The sequence below is a fragment of the Bombus terrestris genome, chromosome 12 (assembly GCF_910591885.1).
Source record: "Bombus terrestris chromosome 12, iyBomTerr1.2, whole genome shotgun sequence".
NCBI classification, from domain to species: domain Eukaryota; kingdom Metazoa; phylum Arthropoda; class Insecta; order Hymenoptera; family Apidae; genus Bombus; species Bombus terrestris.
The window spans coordinates 7264547-7290637 of record NC_063280.1 but is presented as its reverse complement, the minus strand read 5'-3'; the positions used below and the strand labels follow the sequence as shown (position 1 = coordinate 7290637).

Here is a 26091-nt window from a genome sequence, read left to right as displayed (position 1 = left end):
GACGTGGTACTATGTCGCGTTTAATAAGTGTTTATCGTGTGTTTGATTCTAGCTAAATCTAGTGTTTAAATCTAAAGGGTAATGTCTTTTTAGCCTGCAGTTCTGATCCGATGTGTCAAGAAATTGAGTAACTAGTAACGTAACGTTTACATAAACGTCGAAGGGTCGAGTTTGGAAATTGCGAAATGAAGTAATCGTTATGCATAGATTATTAGACGATATAACGGAATATATGTACGTAAAACTCGGTGAATCATCCAGAGTAAAATACTCGTTATAATAATTAATACAGCAAACGAATTTCTACCGGGGTTCTATTCCTCTAATTGTCCCCATAACGATATAAATTTGATACATAGACAAAGATTTTCTATAGATTCTATAATAGAAGAAGTCTTTTCGTTTGCTGAAACACAAGCGTGGTCGACAAGCGCAACAAAGTTAAAAAATGTATAAATTCATGATCTCGTTTCCAGACATTCACCGATCTGATGATATATAGTATATACGTACTTCTCGTTTAAAAACAAGCGAGATTACATCTGAAACGGACCAAATTCATGCAGGATGTTATGAAAGACCAATTAACGTTCCTACCACATACATATGTACTTCTATGTCCCACAAAAATTTTTCTAGTAAAAGTTTACGCACACGAATATATGCGTCCGCGTACAAGTCGTAATTTTTCCTTTCTATTTCCACCTGTGCGGTGTTCTATGGTATTCAGCTCAAGGTATAATATACAACACGAGAACATAGGTAGTTCCGATGAGATTAATTGATTATTATGGCAATTCTTTCAAAATCGTTTAATCTTTTTCGGCGTCCCATATTTACAAATTTATATAACATATATATACTGTAATCTTTCCTCGTTGATAGATCACGAACTACTGAGAAATTTCTAAACCTATTAACAGAGTGTGCCATCATTTCGACCTTAGTTTGGAATAATTTTACTTGGTTGTATAAAAACATCTACGACATTGTGACTTATTGCTAGCAAGCTGCATAGCCTGAGCTCATAATGTTTTGATATTATACGTTGCAGACGAAAAACTTTACACGCGTCATAAAGAAATTAAAGATAGCTCACATGTGTCTTTGACGTGATTTTAGATTTTAAATTTTAGAACGTACGAAAAATATAGATAAAACACATACACGATGAGATTTCCTTTTGCTTTTAATAACACGCGTATGTCGATTCGCATATCATTTGCGTGCAAAACTGTTCGCGTAGTTAGTGAACTATATACATGTAACTGCATATTTATGGGATTTCACGTCTCTATGATCAATCATAAAAACGCAATCTAAATAGAGATATTTACTTTGAAAGCATAAAAATTGAACGTTTCACTTTTGGTACTTTATATATTTTTCCATACTGCCTATCTACATTCTGTACAATTTCACGCTTTTAGATTTCCCATAAGCGTATTTTTCACGCTAATGCATAGGTATACTCCGTGGAATGTAAAATCTTGTTTCTTGTAAAAACTTGGTCTCCGTTAGAATCGAATTCGTAGTAGAAAAGTATGGATAGACGAGGCATTAATATAACGTGATATTATCTGTAAAAGTAACGTGTTAACTTAGACATCAATAACTTACCAGTGATAAATAACGCGAAAAGGAAGAGCACAATCTAAGCACAATTATTCTATCAATAAGTTCTATTCAATTTAGAAGTATAAGTATTTCATAAATGTACGTGTATCATTGGGAGACTAGAAAGTGAAATTATCAATAAGAAGAAGTGTATTCGATCGTAATCATTATTGTTTCGATCAAGTGATATTCTACAAATTATCACTTTGTTTACTCTAATCATCTGCAGGTTTCGATAAATTTCATTGACAAATATTTTAATTCGAGGGTCAGCAGACGCGAATATTATTTTCGTGAAACGCACTTCGCATCTAAAATCTCTGCAACAAATTATCTTAATTTCTGTTTACGATATAACATATAGTAACAAAAACATATCAACGTAGAGTTTTACAGGAAGAAATCGATTATTTGGCTCTTCGACTTAATCTTCTTAAAGAATTAATTAACACGATCCGCCGATTTGTAGTTCTAAACGTTGCAGGAATGAATAGTTATTCGCAATCCTGTTATTATTAAAGCAAGAAATACACGTAGCAAAGAGAAGTTTGTAAACTTATTCGTTCATTTATAAATAGATCAAACTTATTGCTTCCCTTATGACTTCAATTAGATCGTTAATTACTTCATTATAGAGGAACAACTAGAAGTCGTGTTTTTTTCAATAATTTCATTCAACTATTATTTATTTTTAAAAATGTAATTCCATTTACCAGACCAGTCCGCCAGTGAATACCGAGGGAATTTATCCTTCGGGTTTTTAATTATTTAATTTGAATCTCTTTCCCCATTTGCGCGTTACAGTTTAATTTAATTCCCTTTTTACTTCATTTTCTTTTTTATTTTCTCTCGTTTGTTTCCTTTCAGAGCATTAGTGCTAAGGTATAGTGTTAAGATACAGTTCTTAGAACACAGTGATAATATTTTTGTTATAGTTTTTTTCCCTACAGTTCTTGATACTTATCACAATAATTAATCAGCCTAATATGTAACAAACTTGTGCAGTGGCGTTTGAAACGCAAGAAAATCGCAAATCTCAATAGAACGGTACATTTACAACCCGTGGTTCCTTCGAGACTTTTGATGAGACTACATCGTTGCAATAAGAAGAAAATTCGGATTTGAAGATCATATCTAAGGTCAATTATGTGTTCACCAAATAACTAAATAAATTTTATTATCAACTTAGTGAATAATTTCTGAACTAATCATTAAATAAATAACTGTCGAATAGCCGAACAGAAAAATACGATAAAAATATTTCCCTTCTAAAAGTTCATTGATTCAAACCGGGCGGCTTTTCTTCTTCATTTTCGCTAAAAAGCGAAAGATCTTCGCAAAATGTGCGCTCGAATGGCCGAGTTTAGGATTAAATGGATCATAATTTCATTTTTAGGTGTTGTCAGACGAAAATTTCCGTTGCGCTTAAATGGGCAAATTGTGGACGAACAAATACTCTGTGTATTTCGCAAAAAATCTGCACTTTGAAATGCCAAAATCCAATACAATAATCGAATCAATAAAATTAGAGAAACTGACGTGAATGATCTAAAAATAGACACGAATACGTCTATCGGACTAGCTAAAGTTTTTAAAAATATGTACATATACACACATTTAGCTAAAGGTAGCGTCATAGCGTCATTTCATCCTTACTTCGACCTTCCGAATAGAGGAACAGAAATATCGAGGATGTTTCCTTTTCGTTCAAACGGTTTCGTATTAATAAATGACGATGGTCGTTATGCAATGCCGCAGTTTATCGAAAACGTCAATCAGAAGAGATCGTGAATAGAAGTGCAAAATTGAATCTGGAAACTCGTCAAGCATACGTATGTTTGACTAATTTCTGATCAGAGGAAAAACGATTGGCACGTGATTATTCTACGCGTGAAAAATCTGTAATCGAAAATGTAAAGTAGCACGATTTTTGCATAAAGTCTCCTGTCGAACAAGGTCGGATTTGAAAAGTCAATTACACGGCTATTAACGTTTGTCTAACCTAAAGCTATGTGTTAAACTTTGTTTTCTTCGAAACGTGGAAACATACTCCTTCTTTCTGAAAAAAAGGAAAAAATAAAGAAAACGTATTGTGAGCAACTCACGTCCTCTACAGGGGTGACACGTGTCAAGGTCCCTGAGGAGCCATTAGACTATCGATATCCACAAGCTCGAGCTTGCCAACGAATTCTAAAACCTACCTTACGTACAAATACCACGTAATTGTTTTGCTCGAACTGCCGCTTGTCTTAACGTATAACCGGTTAATTGAGACGAGTGAAGAAGCGTGTATAAACAAAACGGTTGCGTGATGTTCATGTGATCCAATGCTACAGCGGCAGCAGTTATTTTATGTTAAGTGTGGACGTTCGGGGACAAATTTGTAGCGGACCCTTAGTCCAGCCGAATAAATATTTCGGAAACTCTGTCTTACGACTTAAGTTTCAACAGCGCGTGCCGTAACCAACCGCAGGGTCGGTCAGACGTCGAGGCATTTTACGGTCTAGCTGAGCTTTCGAAATTGTGCAAATTCTTTTAATGCGTAAGGTACAACTAATTTTTAATTGTAATTCAATTGTAATTACTGCCAATTGAATAAGAAAAATTTATCATCTCGAAGTGAATAATAAATAATATTTCATAATTATTATACATAATGCAAAATATATTTTGATTTCACCGCAATCCATGGAAACCAAGTTTCGTCTTTTTGTAGTCTTTTATTTTTATTGTTCATTATTTGATTTGCGTATCGATTCGTCAGCGTGACAATATTTTCCCAAAATGTATTATCATATATTATATTAAAGATGTCTAATTCTTCTTTGTTTTCACCTAACTAACTGATTTAAAGTTGCCGCTTTACTTTACTTAACAACGCTTAACATTCTTTTCGAAGAAATTCCTAATATTTTTCAAGGAAATACACGGCCAAAAAAAAGCTTCTCTCGTATGTAGCCCGAAAAACGTACAAAGTTTCATGCACGTGCTGTTTATGTTTGACCCGATTGACGTACCATATCTCTAACACGACATTACAGATTAAGGGGTTAAGAACAAAGTGCCAGTCTTGCGCTGTCCATGTTTCAAGCTCCTATACTTTTACATCTACCACTTCGTTTCTTTGAACCGACTTTAAACTGTAGACTGACGTAAAGTACAAGAGGCAACTACGACTACGATAAACAGCGAAAAGCTGCGAGACAACTTTGATCTCGCGAAGAATCAACAGTCGTTAATTAGACACGTGACAGCTACGTTTCACGAGGCAGCCTCGTATTGTCTGTACGCATTGTAAGTATCTAAAATAGCTCAAGAGTCACGGATGTTATAATTTCGCATGACGAATTCGGAAGAGTCAGGAATGTTCACAGGATAACGATAAAGAACTACATGTCCTCCTAATTAATTCGCAGGAAATTTGCCAATGATCCGACGTCATGGTCCGCCACGACGCACGTAGGGCGCTAAGAATATCCTGGAAGGTCCTGGCTACAGGATGGGGAGGATGACGAACCTTTTGGCGGGAGGACTGCGATCGTAAGTCGAACAGATCAGCGCTTGTCCCAGAAAGAGATAAGTCGCTTAGAGAAATTTATTTATAACGTATACATGTGTATAGTGAGTATATAGCGCGGGTGACATTTTCATAGTCGGTTCATTGATCACTGAAAATTGCTTCGAAGCAGCTCGTGCACATATTGGTTTATTAGAGCGTGATTGAATACAGGGGCAGATTGTAGGGAGACGGCGGGCAATCAGCCAACTTGCACCCCATTTTATACTTTCGTCGTAACAATTTATTCGAATAACATCTTTGAGCGCGATAATATTTGTTATACACTGGCCCACTAAAGTATTTGAACGCTTAACACAGACAACGTTTCATACGATAAGTAATAAGCGTGTGTATAAGAATATATGCAACGTGTAATAGCATGAAATTAATTGTTTAGAAGCTGTTATTAAAGAGACTCAACACGTTTATGATATCGCGGCTGAAGATTCACCGCGATGTGTCTCTTTTCATTTGGCACATCAATGAAGTCAGGCAATTAAATAATTATTGTTCGACATGAAATAAAAGATGGAAGAATTATTGTTTCGAACGGTTACGAATAACATCGCGATAGTATTATTAGGAGATGATAAAACAAAACTTCATCTATGATACTATGGCAATTAAGGGCTGAGATAATGCATATTATCAATGTGAAGGAAAAGTCAGTCGAAATCCGTACCACGGCGAATGTGTTAAAGGTAACTCTACTTTATTATTATTTTTCTTTAGGTATTTAGATACTTCATTATTATTTTATTTAATATTCGTGACAAATTTAGATCTCTCACGACATAAATACTTTTCATTGAAGAACAACTTTGACGTATTAGCATATCCTTTATTATGAAATAAAGGATATTCCATAAATAGACATAGTAAGACAAGCGGCTTTAAAAGATTAACTTAACAAATTTATTCCAACTATTCAACACGATGTTTGACGCAAAATTTCAATTTTTCTGACGTCTATGAAATCTCACATTAATCGCGTCATGTTAGGAAATAATAAGATAGACGCAAAGGTCACTTCGTGCAATATTACGATGACGATCCTTTCTTTTTCCACTTTTACCCAAAGCCACAGAAATTTAAATGAATGCTACCTAATTGTGAGTGGCACGAGCAGGGCACACTTAGTATGCTAATGTAATTCCATATGGAATTAAGATCAAAGATGCGTTTACATAAGATTTAAAACAAATATTAACATAATAAATTCACGTTTTTGTCGTTACAATGAAAACGAATATTAATCGATAATTTTACGATTATTGATTAATATTGAATCTATGCAAATGCATGCTAATAAACTATCAAGCACGGGTAATCGTGTGTTTTAACGTATGAAACATTTGATTTTTTATCTTAGTATTTATCTTCGTCTTATATTCATTTTTACACATCATTATGCAACTAAGAATTTTTAATTTCATGTATGATACGTTTAGTTTCAATCCTTTGATACAACTTTTTAGGATTCACAGTCGTAAGAACTGTTCATTACAGTACGCGTATAGTATTCGTTTATTGTAACCAAGAAAATCATAATACCGTAATGAGCAAACATCCTACAACGAACTATGTATACTTGTAATTGGAATCTAAAGTATTATATAGGTAAGCATCGTCCCTTTTCGTTCATAGAGATCATTATTACTTTGGTTTAAATGATTACAAATGAAAAAGAAGGAAGATAGTGATTGACAATCCAAAGTGTGTACAAGACAGTGCGAGGCTGCCTCGCGATGTATATGGGTACCTGCCTCAGAGCGAGCCAACTATTGTTGGTTTTTGACAAGATCAAAATCACAGTCTTTCACTAGAGGCACTTTCGTTTAGAGGCATATCGAAGGATGCTGTCGAAATTTTAATTGTGGTTCATCCTGCTTCGCGTATTACGTGACTGTGACGGTAGAAGGAAACTCGAGCGAAGCAATTGTCGGATGAGACTGCCTCACGGGTCTGCCTCACGCTCTCTGCACATAGCGTAATAGTAAGGTTCCAATTACAGGTATATAGTTCGTTATAGCATCTTCGTTCACTGAAACTATCAGGCCACCAACTGCAACTGTTAGATTATTAATTCTCGGTCAAGTTACCGAATAGTTGCCATCACATCGACTTTGATACCCTTGAATTAGGTTGTCAAGGACATCAACTTGAGAAATTCTCTCTGAATAGGCCAAATAGAATATATATATATACAGGGTGGTTGGTAACTGGTGGTACAAGCGGAAAGGGGGTGATTCTACGCGAAAAAAGAAGTCGAAAATATGGAATAAAAATTTTTCGTTTGAGGCTTTATTTTCGAGAAAATCGACTTTGAATTTTCGCTCGGTACGCGTGCACTTTATCACGTCTCGTTATAACGGACCTCACTGTAGAACGTTGTCTCGATGGATATTATCGCAGTTTAAGTTTGTTATTATTAGGAATATTATTGGGAATATATAATGAAATAATATGAAGTAATCATAAAGTTTATTATTACAAAAATTGCTGAAAATGTTGCCTATTTTACCGAACACATACTTCTGCTCTTCTAATTAAATTTCTATGAACATTTTCTAACGTATTCGATTGTTTTAAAGTATGAAAGACTACAATAACCTTTTCTTTCAATTGCTCGCAACTTGCGATTTCTTCAGAATAGACAATTGATATAATATGGCTGCATAAATAAAATTCAAAGTCGATTTTCTCGAAAATAAAGCCTCAAACAAAAAATTTTTATTCTATATTTTCGACTTCTTTTTTCGCGTAGAATCACCCCCTTTCCGCTTGTACCATCAGTTACCAACCACCCTGTATATAGAGCAAAACATACCAGAATGGTGTATAAAGAACGACATGTGTTTCAGTTACTGAATTCCAAACGAAAAGTAGTAGATTGAGCTAGACTATTAAAGTGATAACGACTTGCATGGAGACGACACATGTAAATGAGTGTTTTAAAAATAGCCACATTTAAGGATACCCACAGATAGAATTATTGAAATGCATTCATTGTAACTATATCTGGTTACCACAAAATGTACTTACCGACTATGCAGCAGAACAGTAGCACATGTATGATGCCAAACATACTTTTCTGTACAACTCGAAAATCGAAGGTGACTACCCTATATACGTATAGAAAGAAGTTATTCAGAATTGTCAATTTGACAGTATATTTCAAGAGCATCGAAATGAGATGATAACTATTCGATAACTTCACTCTTCCCATTAATATCTTAGTAATATCCTACTTACCAATAGCGAAGTTCCTGGACCTCTTTCATAAATCAAAAAACAATCCTATGTCACTAATAGTATGTCATTAGTCCAGACACCTTTGGCAAAATTACAATTCATTCCGCAATCGTGATTAATGATGATCGCCACATAGAACGAGAAGGACAAGTTAATTTGAGTTGACAAAACGAACGAGCAAATAAACTTTCCAACAGCGTTGTTCCGCAATCTCAGAATCTTTCAAGGAGAAATAGGATGTGAAAATCTCTTCAATAACATGCTGTTTTATCAATATAGTTAACACCTCTATATCAGTTAACAGTAACATCGCACCGTTTAGAAATACGAAATATAGCGTAAGGGTTATTTAAATCGGGAAGCTAGCTTCTTTATCGAGATATTTACTACAAATTTAGCAAATTTAATGGAAAGTCAATATAAAATACGAAGGATGGTTTTAAACATTCAGAGGCTCGGGAAAGTATGGGTTAAACGTGTACCGTGGAAAAGTATATACATATTATCTATGTTATACAGATAAAACATTTTGGGATTTCATTGACATTGCAATTAGATAAGACAATCAGGATTATATTTCTGGAGTTTGAAACCGATCTGAAAAATTTTTTTTTACAAGATATTTTAGAATTACAAGATATTTATTGCAAACATAGATCTTCCAAATGTAAGTATCAAAGATGATCCCATCGAATACTGAAGTTTATTAAATACAATGGATAATTGGCTATTCGAATTAAACGGTTGCGTAATCTCTGTGAAATCTATACTACATACGTATTTTGTCATCTTTATGGATAATTTCGCACTTGTTTCTAACTTTACCTATGCTAACGAAATTTCAAAATACCTCATTTAACACACCTGATATATTCATAAAAGGATAAACGGAACACCCCGTATAAAATGTTGTACGTTTAACGAGAAACGGTATGTTATCGCTCTGATTCCCTTACAAGTTGAAATTTCTTAAATTATACGCAGGGCAATAAGGTGGTTGTTTCGAAAGCAAGCACAATTCAATTCTCGAGTATTTCGCATAATCGGCGACACCGAGAGTTAGAAAGGAAAAGCTAATGTTCCTGTGAGCTGTTCAATCAATGTTCACATACGCAAATATATAGGAGTTACGGTGCAAAAATCGAGTACCAGCTGGCAATATATGCTCGTGCTCATTTTCTTCGAAGCCATCACGACGATCTAAATTTTTAATTAACGCGATGATTTGTTCACTTCGGTATGTGCATAATGATACACGTATACAAAGGCAATTTATATGCAGCCGTATATTTACACAATAACAGACATATGTTTGTACAATTAGAACTATTAGAAAATGTAAAAAACCCATCTGAATAAGTAAACTGGAAAAACACTATAGGAAGTAATGTTTCATGTATGCATATAAAATATATATACATAGATATATCAATATTGCCTCTCTTAGTTAACACGTTGACTGCAACGTAATTTTATATATTTCTTCCTAGCAGTCGCAATAGATTGAAATGTGCTGCATCATAACGTTTCATTTTTGCAAAATATTTATCTTATTTTAAACATTCTGAAAAGTTTAGTAACCTGAGTCACCGATACCCAACCGTGACGGTTAGCCCATTAAAATACCCTATCTTGCATTCTTTTTTGTATCTGTATAAAATCTTGTAATTTTCTTAATTCATTTAGCCTGTGTTTATTGTCTTTTAAGAGCAGTTATACTATGCACTCTATTACGAGATAATAACTAAATATTTTGAATTGAACGAAGAATAACAATGACGAAGAAAATGATAGAACTTTATTTAATTCTGAAATGATAAATAATAACATTTTGATTAATACGGACAAAACAGACCTTTGGTATATCTAGTCTAGCGTAGTATATAGTAATATAATTGCCACCAAACAGGAGGATAAAATTTGTTTAGGAGATGAAGGAAAATCAACAAATATGGAATTTCTAGAACAATAGGAACGTAATCGGTGCTTTATCGATGCCTCGTCTAAATAAAACGCAAATCAAACAATCCAAAGAGGAAAAGTTTTAATACAACTTCGTCTCACGCATTGGATGCTCAGACAGCCCATAAAACATTTGCATATTGTCCAGTTCCTTCTTCGATATCGATTCCTCGGTATCGATGCTCTATACACGGAAAAAATACGAAAAAGGTCGCGAGAGATTTAAGAAAATCGAAAATTGTAAAGTTCCCGCAATTGCAAAATAGTAAATATTTTTGCAAATAAAATTCTGATCCAGTGTTTTTAAAGAAGCTTAGTGCAGTAAAGCAGCGAGGAGAGAGAGAGAGAATGATGTCACCACATCAGTAACTAAGAAGTTTAGAATTTAAGATTCTGTTAGAGTGCATAACGTATGCCATACGAGCGAAACAGCGATATGTGTTTGTATAATATTGTCAAGAGCAATGGAAGAAAAATTCAGAACAAAGTTTGATGGAATGTGACGGAGGCCTACTTTAATATTACTATCAGCTATATGTATCAGGACATCTATCTGTTACATTTATGGATTGAGAAACTCTAATAAATTTTACCTTATTTAGTCTTTACATCATAGTTATGAATGACGTAATATATTTAGAATAAAATGACTAGAAAATAATAGCTATAATAAATGAGTATTCAATTTGTACTAAATATCAGTAGGTATCTTAATACTAATGATTGCCAGTGTATATTACCATATCTTTGTAGGAAATAATATTACGTGGTACAATAGTGGACATACATGGAAACAAATAATTAAATAAAAAGCATGAAGTAGAGAAATAATTAGAAATTGAAAGAAGTAGAATTAAACATATGTCAATGAGTGGTGGTAAAGAAAACAAAAGATAACAGGAACGCGAGATTACTATGTCTTCCAGAATCTAATTGATTTGTAAATATATGTTTACTGTAATTTCTCATTTAAAATTTTAAGCAATCTTTCGTAGAAAAGTTAAATCCAAATCAACAATTGCTAATAAGAAAAAAATATATAACAAGAATAATATAAAAGAATTCGTCCAAAATATAAAACGAGTGTATATCTTTGAGAAACGCAATTGATTTTGGTTCGTAAACATACGTTCATTGTAATCTTTTATTTCTGCCCTTAGCAAGCTTCTCATATTTTTTCAACTTCAGTGGCTACAAAACATATTGGTACACCATTGTGCTTATTATAGCATTTACATACTAATTTCTTAAATTTACCGCCTTATTGTTAGACTACAAAAATTTGTTATTATGAAAATGAAATGTATAGAACCTGATAAAATAGTGTTTCATTGGAAAATAAGGGGTTGTGTATCAAAATACTTTTTATAGCCACTGTATGCAATACTGGTTGCAGCGGAACGTCGAATGAAAAAAGAATAGAAAGGTTTCCCTTTGAGTAAACGTGTATGAACATGTATGAACGTGTACAAACACGATAAATAGTCGCCGCGAACGACACCCATTTACGCGGAACGGCTGAACGCGGAAGCAACGCACCGTTTATTGATCACGTTTCACGGATTTACCGACGCCAGATAATACATCCAGGGCGAAAAATCAAAATCAATCGCTTTTTGCGTACCTACTTATACAAAGCAATGTGACCCAGTCACATAACTGCAATTCAAGTCCAGTTTTTCTCGTATTTATGTCACGCATATGATTAAAATTAGATTAAACAGTGTATATGATTAAAATTAAACTAGATAATGCATATAATTAAAATTAAATTAGGTAATACGTATTATTAAAATTAAATTAGGTAATAAATTAGGTATGATTAAGATTAAATTAGGTAATAGGCATGATTAAGATTAAATTAGCACTTATAAAGTAAATTTTGAAGATATTTTAACATCTTTAATATACCAGGCTAGTATTTGGCTATTTTTTGTTACACATACATAAATTAATCGGCTTATGTAATTTATGGTAATTAAAATATTAGTAATTTATAAAGGTAGTTTTACTTATGATTAGAAATAACATATTACTGTTTATTTAAATAATAATCATTAAGTTTTTATGGGACATTATGTAAAACTCCCGAATTTATAAAAAGAACTAAAAGGAATAAGCTTATTTATTTAGCAATGACGAGTAGCTAAAGGTATTACAATGTCACAGAAAAATGCATTACACTGTGGTTATATCAAACATCATTCTATTCATATATCGTTAAAAATTCAACTCGAACACTATCTGGTGTCAATTAAAATAGCGTGATACAGAATTATGTACGCCATCGAAAGAATTAATTTTAAAACCTATGTTAAATTTTTAGACGTTTCCTGCTCTTGATAAATACTAGTTTACACAGTGTTATACATTTTTATTGCGACACCCTGTATATCAATTGTAACATTATCGGTACTATCCATATTAAGATGACAATTCACAATATAGTTAGGGCATCATCTATAGTATGTCATTCAATTTAACACATTACGGACCAGTCGTCTTATTGCTAGGTGTACGCACGGGCCAGATTAAATTGTTTTTCTCTATATGACGACAATGAAAACCCGAAAATTTTTGTGAACGATCGCAAGCGTTAGAATTGAAAACACAGGAATTCTCGTGATCCGTCCATAATTAATAACGATAATGCGCTTAAAAAAAGAAAAAAAAGAATGTAATTAAATGACTGTCAATAAATTATTTCAGAATCTACGTTTTTGGTTTTTACTCTCGAGATTATAGTATCATGTAATGACTACTTGTCTTGTATCAATCGTCAAGTGAATAATATTCGCTGCACGTGATCATTATACATAATTACATTTTTCCACTAGGTGATGTGCATACACATTTTTTCTCCACTATTCTCACTGGCAGAGAAACGCATAGTCTACGGTCAAAATCTCGAGAAAGTCTAATTTACACAAAAACAACAAATCATACATATTGAGCTGTATAACATAGATTCGTACTGTTTTTATTCCCATATTGCATATATTGCACTAAATATAAAAACAGGATGAATTTATGTTACAATGTAGTAAAATAACACCATATTCACACAACAATGAAAAATGGTCGCAATTTCAATTGGTAGCACTGATATTGGTAGGTTATGTCATTTATGTATATTGTTCATTTCCTGGAAAGGTGATATAACCAAGAATAGTTAGGATATTTAAGAGGTTACTTAGAAATACAAGGTTTAAAATATTGGGTTATAACATATATTTAAGAACAATGTCATAATTGAAAATACGATTGTTTAACCCTTCTTTTATTGTAACTATAAACAATACGTATAAACAATATTTTATGAAAAACTGTCAAAACTCAGAAACTATCAGTGCTTTATAAAAGAAAATAATGTTTTCGTTATTAAATAAATAACTTACTGAAAAAAAGTTCTATTGATCTGTGGCATAACACTGTTTCCTTTAACAATTTAACTGTTTTAACAGTCTCTAACAGCCTTTAGATCTTAATGATCTTCCATATTTTGTTTACATATATTGGTTACACTAAAAGAAAGGATTAAATAACCAATTAAAACAAACTATTGAATTATAAAATTGTTCTTAAATAAACAATTCTATTTTATAAATATAATACTTTACTATATCTTGATAAATATTACATTACTTTATAATTATACTTCCATCATAATAAATACTTCAAAATTTGTAATTTTTCAGTAACTCCCAAGAAACCAGCGATATGTATTTCTAACCAAGCAAGCAGTATAAGTACACTCGTATGCGACCCGGCTATCAAAAATACATACATATGTATAAAGCTGCCAAATCGCACACTATCGCCGGTATGAAACCTCAATAATACGTTCACGTATCTACACCAGATCTAAACGTCGAGATTCAAAATAAATTCATGGTAATAATTCTTATATTGATAGTTATAAGTATGACAGCTAAGTACTGAAGAAATTAAAGGGAATATAAATTACAACTATTTTACACGATGAAGTAGCATGCGGGTGCGCGTTGCGCACGCCAAGAAACGCGCGCACACAATTACATCAAGTTACGCATCCACACGTATACACACTGATGCTCACACCGATCGAGACAATGCGTCAAAGCAGAGGCGGTAATAATCATTCACCTTTCATGTAATATCAAAAACTAATAGATCCAATCTCTTCAAGGCAACAAACGAGAATATATGCCGAATATAATCTGCAGAAGAAATGAAACATCGGATAGTTGAAACGACTCAAGAATGGATCCACCGAGAACACGATACAATTGCGTTCATACGCGACGAGTTTCTCGCGATATCTTTCACGGACACGCGGGAAAATCGTTCAACCGATATCTGGTAAAATCGTAAAATTACACCAACGAAAGTTCGATCATGGTTTCTGTTATCAAACAGAACACTATTAAGAATCTATGGGAGAGAAACTGAACGAAAGTATCCGGCCGTGGTACTCGACTGTTCGATTTCTGCACACCAAATTCGATATCCCTATCACAAACTTTTCCAGCTGAATAACGAACGTCGTAATCACGAAAAATATTATTAATGATTCTAACATCAACATGAATATGTAGTAGAGTATTTATGAATTTATAAAACAGAGTTGTTAGACGTATATTCACCACAATATCGAGATGCACGATAGTAGGCGCGGCTTTTCACCCCGCATAGAGAGAAACGATTTCGTGTCAGTGATTTGTCACCTACCTATGTTATTCGAGCGTGTCCTCTTCGTCAACGATCCTCGTGCTATCCACGAATGAAACTCACGATACCGATTTAACACAGAATCACGAACGAATCGTGTTCTCGGCACTTTTCAGCTCGTGCTTGTCGCACGCCAACCGAGTCCGCCATCTTGGGGCAACCGCCAAATCCCCCCAGGCAGGACAATACTTTCCCATGAAAAGTCACTAGGAACTACTACAAATTTTCCATCTTTATCTCGCTACTTCTCTCACCCTTAACCCTTGACAAGCCGATTACAGTATAAGTCGTTCTACTCCTTCTCGATACGCTAGACTTTGCAAATATATCTGTGTTTATTGCGATTATTAGTGTGGTATTTGTGCAAATTCATATTTTAATGAGTGAAATGAAATAAAATGGGACCTGGATAGAAAACAGTTTGACAGTCCTATACTTTGGATATTTTACATTTTGCATTTACATATTGTGTGCACTTTGTGCATTTTTCCATCTACAAATTTCCTATAAATACATAAAAATCCTGTATAAACCTATAATATATGAAGTTTACTTTTGGTATCGATAGCAATCTAAAATTTGTTTTTTATCTAAAATGTGATTTTAAGATTAACATAATCAAATTTGATGTTTTTTAGTACATTCATATTTAGTGTTATCAGGTATGTTATTCATTTTTCAATTATTAGTCTTGTTAATGGTGTAGTAAATAATAGATAATGTCTATTTTTTTATAAACTCACTAGATATATATTGCTGTATTATCGCCACATTGAGATTATTTCGTAACTACATTCTAATTAGTTCTACAATTCAAGTGATACTTGGCATTTAGCGTAAATTTTAGTTTTTTATAAATTGATTAGCTGATTATTTACTAGCTATACTTATGTAATTGTGCTTAATTCTGTAACTAAAAGTTGATATTTTTCGGCTAGAGCTTTGTATGAAAGGTATAACTGCTTAAATATAGTATCTAATCTCTAAAGAATATTTATATGTACTTGTACGTACTAATAGTACACATGTGTACTTTTAATTTAACACAATAAATTTCATAATTAATTTATAATTTTTGTTACTTATATATATAAACAAACGTTTTATCGGTTTTTATATAGTTTATTAAATATGCACTAAACATATCTTACAAATATAAATAATAACATTAATGCCGGTTTGTATCATTAACGAAAAGACAATCAATTTTTGCGATATTACATTTGGATTCACTCTAAGGTTACATGTGATAATGACAGTTATATATTATAATTTTTATTGTTTGAATATTTCTCTGCGCTGATTATTAATAATTTCTTCTTTTCTCCAACATATACATATATAGTTAGAATAAAAACTAAAGCAGACATAATACATTTTTATCTAACTATTTTTAGATGGGGATTTTTACGTAAAGACTAACGTTACTAAAATTTCACGAAAGCAAGACTTAGTTCACTCTAGTTAATCGTAAAGATTCAATATGTAATTAAGATAAAAGGGAAGATACGTCAGTTTAAAATCAAAATAACATCGTGGAACCAATCAACTCGCTAGCAGTGTGGGATATCATTTATAAGGGGCCTTAAAGAAGGATAAAATTGAATAAAATACATCATTAGGTAAATCACATTTTTGTGATAATTCTTCTAATATAAACTTAGAAAGATACTAAATTCTTAATCTAGATGAAACTTTTTATTTTAACGAAGCAATATAAAATCATATTTTCCCCTTATTACATATATACGTACACAGTTATCGCGGCTAGATAAAATGAGCTCTAGTCTGACATCTATCGGTTTAAACACGAATGATAAACCTACGATTATATGATGATAAATAGATTGCAGAAATAGTTTAAAATACATACATACTCACATCCATAAAATATAAAAATATTCATATTTGTATGAATGGGAAAATACATGAGAAATGTATGAATATGAGCAAAAATCTACCTTAATTGATAACCTTAAACATTGCAATTAAATAATATTAAAGTCTTATGATTTCAATAAATTAATAGTTTTTTCCTATATTAATAGTAATTGATCGATAATCTTTAAGATTGAAATTTAACATCTCATTCGACATATCTTTACTGTTCGATATTACATAATACCAGGATCGTGTTTACTACTAGATAAAATAGGCACGTGTTTAAGTTCCGTTGAAAAGAGGCGACAGTACAGAAATATTTGTCATTATTGCATGAAATAAATAAATCCATTGGCTCCTATTTCCAAATTTAATTAAAAAATATATACCAATAATAATACTTTTTGCAAAAAATCTTTGTTACATACAAGATAGTCTGCACGAGCTGATGCAAATAAGTGCTTTAAAGGAGAATCATATTAATATTGAAACAGCATTAAACAAGCTATCCATAAATGAAACTGAAAAGCCAGTTGTTCGAGCAAAACCGGATACGTCAGTTACTAAGGTGGATAAATTCGAACTTGTTTCATTAATGATTATGTAGAAAAAATTTTTATATAGAATAAATACTGTTAGCAAATCGTTGAAATCATTAACAGGTTCAATATCATTCTCATACCTACAGTATCATTATATTATATAATGATGATGATACTACTAAGCATAACCAATTTTATTAAAGATACGCGTAACAATGTCTAGGAGTTTAAGAATAAGACTGTAAATATTATTCCAATTAAATGTAGAAAAAGATTCCAAGTTACAAAAAAATATTTTTCGACAATAACAATGAGATCAACGTGCAGTTAAAAGTTTCGAGGTTTTGGAACAAATTTAAATTTATGTACCTATATATGATTATAGAAAGGAAGTTGTAAAACTTATATTGAGAGCATTTATAATGAAAATTTAAATGTTGATGAAACGAAAGTGAAAATGAAGCAGCTTAATATATTAAGTAAAATTGAGAATGTAATCATTGTTTCTGAAAAATTTAATTTTATATTCGAAAACAAAATTATATCTACGTTTCCCAATGTCGAAATAATAACATTACTGATTAACAATGTCAGAGGAGTGTTCGTACCTAGAGTGGTAAAAAATTATTTATGCAATATTTTTCCGAAGTAAAAACTTACCGTATTAGTACTGATGTCTGACGTCCGTGATGTTTATGTAAAACAAACGTACACGAAACGCGCTCTATACCGCTACATACAACATATAAAAGGAAGCAAGCGTGCAACAATGAAAAATGGAAATCAAATTAATAAAAAATTTCTAAAGACAAATTTCTATTCAAGTCTCAAAGCATTTACATTTTAAAAGAAAACATAAAGATGGCATCCCAACCTAGAAACTAACACTAAACGACAGGTTATTTTTGTATATAACTCGAAAATTAAGGCCGACCGTCGATTGTATGTATAGAAAAAAGTTGTTCAAAATGTTTCACTTCATAACATATTTCAGAATCATCGAAATCGGAGATGATGATGGTTCTTCGACAACTTTATCCAACTTCTTGTCACTTTTTACGTAGTTCGATGTTTACATATATACTCGTAAAATAACCTATTATGACACTACCATTAGATATTCCTAGGTAAATATTCCTATTAATACTATCAAGGAGGAAATTTCCTCCCCGATACTATGTATCATAGTAACGCACATTCGTTATTTCGTCGTTCATTTCGTACAGTCGGTTTCAAAAATATTCGGTCATTACAATCCAGATAAATTAACCTATTATGCGATATTAAATAGTATCTGACATTTTCTTGCGTGAGTTCATAGAAATCACGTTCTGGAACAAATCCTGTATATTTGACATTCGAAGTTTCTTGCATGGACTTTGTAAACTATCTCCAGATTTGTGGAAAACAACATTTTTTGCATATAACAATGAACCCAATAATTGCATCACAAAAAGTTCAGAATAAAAGTTATAGATATGAAGAATATCTGTCAAATGAGACGTCACACGTTATATTTACAAATTCGCAAGTATAATTTAAAATTTAATTGATTTCAGAATAAAAATTTTTGTTCGTTTACATTTAATTTTTTATTTTTGTCACTAATTTATTGTTAATCATAATCATCGATATTACTTCTATATGTTTTTATAACGAACATCAAGAGAAATGGAAGTGTCACTTTATTATTAAATAATTAAAGATTTTTAATAATTGTCATCATAATTATAGTTAGGATCAGGGTTAGGTTAGAGTTAGATCTTATTTTTGTCTGCATTATTGAATTCTAATAATTTTTACGTTCTTAATATAAATATTAAGGATAAATTAATACTCTTTATGTTATAAACGTATTTTATCCATGTTAATTGATATTTTATAATTGACCTATGAAAACAATGATGTATAATTTTTAACACCATTCTCTAATTTAGGATTAAAATATCGACCACTTTTGAGTTGTATATTATAGTGCAGTTCTTCGAGAATTAAAAAAGCCCCGCCAATTGCTGTGCGACTTTCGAAAATTGTAGAAATTAAGTTCTACGATGACGTGTTTTTAGTTGTTAAATAGTTTTCTGTAAAAGTTAATAAATATTTGGGCATAAAGTTTTCCACACATTTCCAGAATAACAAAATCTACATTTCCACAAAGTTTTAACTTCGCATACTCAATTTTATGCAATACATAAATAATTGACAATCGAAAATAGTGCGAAATCACTGCAATAGAGTCTGTAGATGTATTTTATTAAAAATAACAAATTTTGAATTTTTAACATTTTTATTGTTTTTTATTTGTATTTATTTCGAATAAAGAATATAGAAGTCCAAGTTAAGTTATAGTCCGAATATTTTCGAAATCAACATATATCGTTTCTTTGTTATAAATTTTTAACGAAAATATATTTACAAATGAAATATGTTTATATCTAGTTGTTTTGACTCGTAAAATATACTAATAACGTTTGGCCGGAAAAGAAATGGAACACGCTGCATAATTCTTACATTAAATATTTCTCAAAATTTAGTAGTGTAACAGAAATGAGATAGAAGTAAGCGAATACGCAATAAAGCATAATAAACTTTAGTAAATTACTCTGTTATTAAAGAGAAAGTGACTCAATCTGGTGCTAGAGAATTAAAGTGTTTCTTAATTTTCATATAATAAGGATATCACAGACACGAATAGAACATTTTTCGTCTAACTTAAATTGTTATGTTCTGCAAAATAGTAATTGATTCGTACACTAGAAATTATATGTGTAATTTACATTTATGTAAGAAATTTTTATTTAACAAATAGCGCGTCTAAAGAGTACAAAAAAATAAATAGAGCTTTGAGAATTCTACTTTAAAATTTAAAATTGACTTTCGCTAATAAAAAATTGCTTAAGAAGAAAAGTAAAATTCTTTACTACGAATTTAATAATAGAACCGTACTAAATAATTGCACAACGAAAATAATTGTTAAATACTTCTGAATTCTCTTTATTATCAAAAAGTATGATTTATTAGCAATTTGTTGTGTTATCATAATGATACTTTCGGTTTTGTTTTGTTTTTTTTTTTTATTAATGGAAGACATTTATAGAACATAAACATTCGAAACACTTAAAATAATTTTATCTCACTGAATGTTATGTGAATCACCACTACGAGAAACACTTTATCTTTATCAACGTATATACTAGTGACATTGTGAATTGTGATATTCTAATTTCTGTTTCCACGTAGAATAATTAATTAGTTTTCACGTGATTAACTTATATACAACATAACATAATATATTAAGCACATACATATGTAAAGTTTCACGATATAAAGACCAGATATTGTGTAAAAATTATATCTTATCACAAATCTATGACATGAAACTCGGATCCACAACGAATCTGTTGAACATAATCGAACTTACTTTTAATAATACCATGGGTCATTCAACACGTCAAGTATAACAAATTAATTACGTAAATAGTAATAGAATATAACAGTAGTATGTAGTGTGTAATTACTAGATTGAGTTTATTGTACCACACCCGTTTGACAAGTTTGCGTCACACAATATACAGTCGAGGACGATTAAAAAATCTGAAATTATAATAAATTACCATACAAATTGAATAATACGAGTAAACTATAACCGACCATACAAAATTTTAACGTAACAAATATGCAATTTATAAAGAGACATTGAAAAGCATATACCGATATGATATCCGACAATCGAAACATTTCAAGAGAATTGGTCAGGATAAATAAATACTCACCTTTGTACTCTTTCATCACTATTATTTTGTATAGCATAAATCTATAACAACCAAGGACAGAAAGTCTTGACTTATCCAAACATATCACTCTTGTCCTAACTAAACGTCATGCAAACATATATCATAGAGTTCTTTTTACTAACGATTCATTTTACCGAAGATTTTACTTTCTTTACGTAATTTAAGCATTAAATCCCAGCGCATATACGTACCTTAATTACTAAATTTTATCTTTTCATATGTAAAGTAATTTTAAAACTTTGTATACTCGATTAGAATTGTATTATAACATAATTCTAAGATTTATCTTTACTAGCAATAAGTAGGAAGTTAAAGTCCATTTTGAAAACAGGTTTCTTATTAATATTCCATTCATTTAATTAATATTTCAACGTTTCATAAAGTATAAAGAGTAAACGAAAATAAATTTCGATAATTAAAAATAGTTTTGCAATCTACTGGAGAAAAAACTGAAAGAACTGAAACAAGAAATTTATTAATTTTGAAAATGTACTGTCAGAATAAAATCTTGCTAATGGAACATCGAATGTATGTGTCAGTAAATGTTTAATTACACTCTTTAACATCAGTCGATGATGGTCATGTGACGTGTTACGAAATTAATAGTTTTCACGCGTACAAATTCATTTATTTTTATATTTTAATATACACGATTGCAGTATATACAGAATATTGTAATAATTCGCACGATAAATAATTCAGAGAATTAGAAAATCCGTATTTTCCGAACTTCGTAACGTATACATCTTATTATCCCTCCCATTAACATAGCAGAGTTCTACGAACATTCTAGTTCAGTTTACGACGTACCACTGGTGAAGGTACGACACATCGTACACTTGCGTTGTCCAGTAGCGTTTCACCGTATACTTTACATTAACGTGATTTATTTTTCTCAATCCTTTCCTTCATCGATTTTCGAAGCAATTATCGAGTAAAACATTGTTTAACTTTAGATTATAATGGCATCGAACGTAACAGAATTTTATAACGGTAAAACTGTGTTTCTCACCGGTGGAACTGGATTCGTTGGTGTCTGCCTGATCGAAAAACTATTGAGGTGTATGCCCGACTTGAAAAACATTTATGTGCTCCTCCGACCGAAAAAAGGGAAAAAAATAGAGGAGAGATTGGAAGACATTAAAAAGAATTCGGTATACCAATACATTTATACTCGAAATATAGATTTTTTTCGTCATTATCTTGTCGAATGAAAGAGACAACCTTTGATATGATAACCTTTAATTTCATTTCTGACCAATATTTATTTTTTTTAACTAAAAGATATCAAGGCATTTAAATATCTTTAACTTATTAATTCCTTGATGAACGCACAATCAACTTTATTTATTATACGGTTTTCTTTCAACATATGACATTACCTTAAATCATAGTCGTCATATAAATTCTCACTTTTTTCTCACTTTTTAGTTCTTGATATACATATATTTCTTTTATGTGTGTGACTACATACTTGTGATTTGAATCTTAAGTATGTAATTTCTTTCTCTTAGGAAAATCGAGTGTTATGTAATTTTTCGTTTTATAATACTTTCTCTACTTAGAATATTTAAATACAATCGTAATTTTGTTTTTATTTCGTATTATGAAATACCCTGCATTTTTTTAACTTTTTCCATTTAAGAATTGTTTACTTATAATTTGAAAATTATTACATTATTTTACAGTAGTATACATTATTTCCAACTATATAAATTCAAAAACACAAAAAGTGATAATAATACAAAAATACTGTTTTTTAAATGTATCGTAGAATTAATTTATTTTAAATCTATTCACAATGAATTATCTAATTGGGATATTAATAAATTATAGAATTGATTAGTTTGGCTTTTGAGAAGTTCATCTAACAACATGTTTATGTTTGTTTTAATATTTTAGGTATTCAACAGATTAAAGGAAGAGAACAAGACAAATCTTTTTAACAAATTGATTCCTATAGCTGGTGATGTGGGAGAAGAAAATTTAGGCTTATCATCTGCAGATAGACTGACTCTTGTTGAGGATGTTAACATTGTTTTTCATTCTGCAGCAACATTGGATTTTGAAGCAGATCTGAAATCTAATACAAACATTAACTTATTAGGTACACGCAGAGTCGTACAGCTTTGCCAAGAAATAAGAGATTTGAAGGTAAATTCTATATGTTATCTAATAATACTTTCTACTACTTCTACTACTTTAGTAGTAAGTAGTAATACTTTCTACTACTACTACTTTCTAGTAGTACTTTCAGACAATTATATATCATAACTTAGTGTTACATAACTTACATAGTGTTCTGTTTATTATATACAATTTCCATTAACTCCTTTTTCAGGCTTTAGTGCATGTCTCTAGTGCATATGTAAACTCAGTGTTGACTGAAGTGGACGAACAAGTCTATCCTGCGCCATATGATGTAAATGAATTAATCGCGTTAGTAGAAAAACTGGATATTGAAACGTTGAAACAAGAAACCCCAAGTATATTAAAGGATCATCCAAATTCTTACACATTCACAAAACATTTAGCTGAGCATGAAGTTAAAAATGGAGGTATTCCTGCTGCTATTGTGCGTCCTTCAATGAGTATGTATATTACATGTAAAAATATTTCTATTTTCCAAAAAAATTATATATTATAAATATTTTATATTTGCAGTAACAGCATCATGGAAGGAACCAATTCCTGGATGGACAGTATCAAAGAATGGTATACAAGGATTTTTAATGGGTGCTAGCAAAGGTGTTATAAGAAGATTACCAGTTGTAAAAGACATAATTTACGACTACATTCCAGTGGATCTGGTTGTAAACAATCTCATTGTTGCAGCTTACGCTGTGAATCAAGATAGGTATGGCAAAATTTATCACTTAAGTCACTTAACTATTATATACAATATCTTCTTGTTACAGTAAAGGAAAGTTAAAAGTGTACCATTGTACATCAGGTACACGCAATCCATTCAAATGGGCTAACATCGAACCGAAAATTAATTATTATTTACATAAATATCCATTACAAAGTGCAGTTTGGTATCCGTATCTTAAATTGCTACCTTCGATCTTCATGTTTAGGCTCTCTGCAATTTTTGTACATTTAATTCCAGGATATATTTTGGATATAGTTGCAAAATTAACGGGTGGTCGACCAATGTAAGTTATAAATTATGATTACTTTAATATATAATTTTTAACGTATGTAAATTGCATTCACGATATCAAATCAATAAAAAATATATTTTTTCAGTTTGGTACGATTACACACAAATGTTAATAACTCATTGGATCGTCTAAAGACGTTTATTTTTACTGAATGGAAGTTCTATAATCCTCGTACGATAGATTTACATGATTCGCTATCAGAGATTGACAAAAACCTCTTTAATTTAGATATTAAGCCACTGATATGGGAAAGCTACTTTATTGATTTGACACAGGGAGTTAGACAATATTTGAATAACGAATCCCCAAAATCATTGGAAAAAGCGCGTTCCAAAGATAAGATGTAAGTACTTCTATAATTTTTTTTTTCCTTAAAAACAAAATGTATGTCAATAAAGAAGTCATTACCTATTTTTTATATTTTTAGTCTACTGGTTGCTCATATTGGCTTGCAAGCTGTATTGTTAGGACTTGTTTGGTGGCTGGTCAAAACTATTTTTGCCACTTCTTGGACTGCTGCTGGTTTAGTCGTTCCTATTACTTATCTTCTTTTTGATGAATTATAGACTACATACATAATTTAACTAAAATTAATAAATATCTCCATTTTATATATATACAATATTATATATATATATATATATATATATATATCGGGTAAGGATACGTTCTCCGCGCTTTTTCAGTGTAATTCATTAAGAGTACACTCAGATTTTTATACACTGAAAGTGATCAGTGCGGTGTTGGGAAGGACAATTGTTTATACATTATTATAAAATGTTTAACTTTTTCTATAGTTTCATACGACAGCGATGCTGGAGATATTATAATATATATATAACCTACAATGACTATCGAAATTTTTTTATTTCCTTTAAATTATATTATAAATTTATTCATTGCTCTGTAACAACAAGATAAAATTTGCTTTGTACCACTTCATTTAATCGTTAGAAGTTACAAAATTGTGACTCATAATTTATTAGTTTTCAAACAAATATTTCTATGTGCAAACTTTTATAACGCGTGATTTAAATACACCACAATAAAATTAGTCTTTATGTATGTGCATTATATTTTATTTTCCTTCGTTTTCACACCCTTATCCTAACATCAAATGAAGTTGCATGAGAAAGATTTTACGTGAAACGCAATACATAAGTAGTCTCTCTTCGAAATACATTCATTTTATAATCGTGATCGTTATCATGAATTGATGATAAAACAAACAAAGAGATTGAATCACTTTACAGTAAATCATCGTAAAGATGACTGAGACAAAGCTAGTAAATGTTGGAAGAAAATGCAGGCAACGAAAAATAATCAACATGTTTTCCCTACGAAACCAACACATTTATAAATATAGACAGTGTCAATAATAACTTGCGCGTAATTCAAATTCCGCGCGACTTCATTCAAATGAATTCAGATATGGATCCTCTAGTATCATCCTTCCAGAAGAATAATTACAAGACAATTTTTTTGCGCAATCTTTAATAGTATATTTAATTTTACTTTCATTTATATAAAACATTTAACATTATTCTTCTGGATACTTAGAGCAATAAGTAAATAACAAACAATACCTTAATTAAAAAATTTGA

General features: G+C 31.1%; 2 protein-coding genes across 3 annotated transcripts in view; one reads left to right on the top strand and one right to left on the bottom strand.

Moving 5' to 3' along the window:
* LOC100645343 (putative fatty acyl-CoA reductase CG5065) overlaps nucleotides 1-15377 on the bottom strand; it is a 44570-nt gene extending 29193 nt beyond the window's left edge. Inside the window, exons 1-2 of one of the 2 annotated variants that reach the window (XM_048410908.1) lie at nucleotides 15104-15377; nucleotides 8222-8301 (exon numbers count right to left, since the gene is read on the bottom strand). The gene's annotated coding sequence lies outside the window, so the exon portion shown is untranslated. The remainder of the gene's footprint in view (nucleotides 1-8221; nucleotides 8302-15103) is intronic. The other variant, XM_020866057.2, reaches the window with a different exon arrangement.
* A 6733-nt stretch (nucleotides 15378-22110) lies between these two features.
* LOC100645534 (putative fatty acyl-CoA reductase CG8306) lies at nucleotides 22111-25552 on the top strand. Its single transcript, XM_020866056.2, has 7 exons — nucleotides 22111-22474; nucleotides 23223-23474; nucleotides 23662-23911; nucleotides 23985-24177; nucleotides 24239-24478; nucleotides 24573-24830; nucleotides 24915-25552. Exons 1-7 carry the CDS (start codon nucleotides 22283-22285, stop codon nucleotides 25051-25053), a joined length of 1524 nt encoding a protein of 507 aa, XP_020721715.2. The 5' UTR covers nucleotides 22111-22282; the 3' UTR covers nucleotides 25054-25552.
* The last annotated feature ends 539 nt before the right edge of the window (nucleotides 25553-26091 follow it).

Excerpts from the sequence above, each read along its gene's own strand:
- LOC100645534 (XM_020866056.2), top strand. The coding sequence starts at position 22,283 with ATGGCATCGAACGTAACAGAATTTTATAACGGTAAAACTGTGTTTCTC. Across the intron at positions 23,912-23,984 it reads TATTGTGCGTCCTTCAATGA|TAACAGCATCATGGAAGGAA; the intron begins GTATGTATATTA and ends TTATATTTGCAG. Across the intron at positions 24,479-24,572 it reads TTAACGGGTGGTCGACCAAT|TTTGGTACGATTACACACAA; the intron begins GTAAGTTATAAA and ends ATATTTTTTCAG.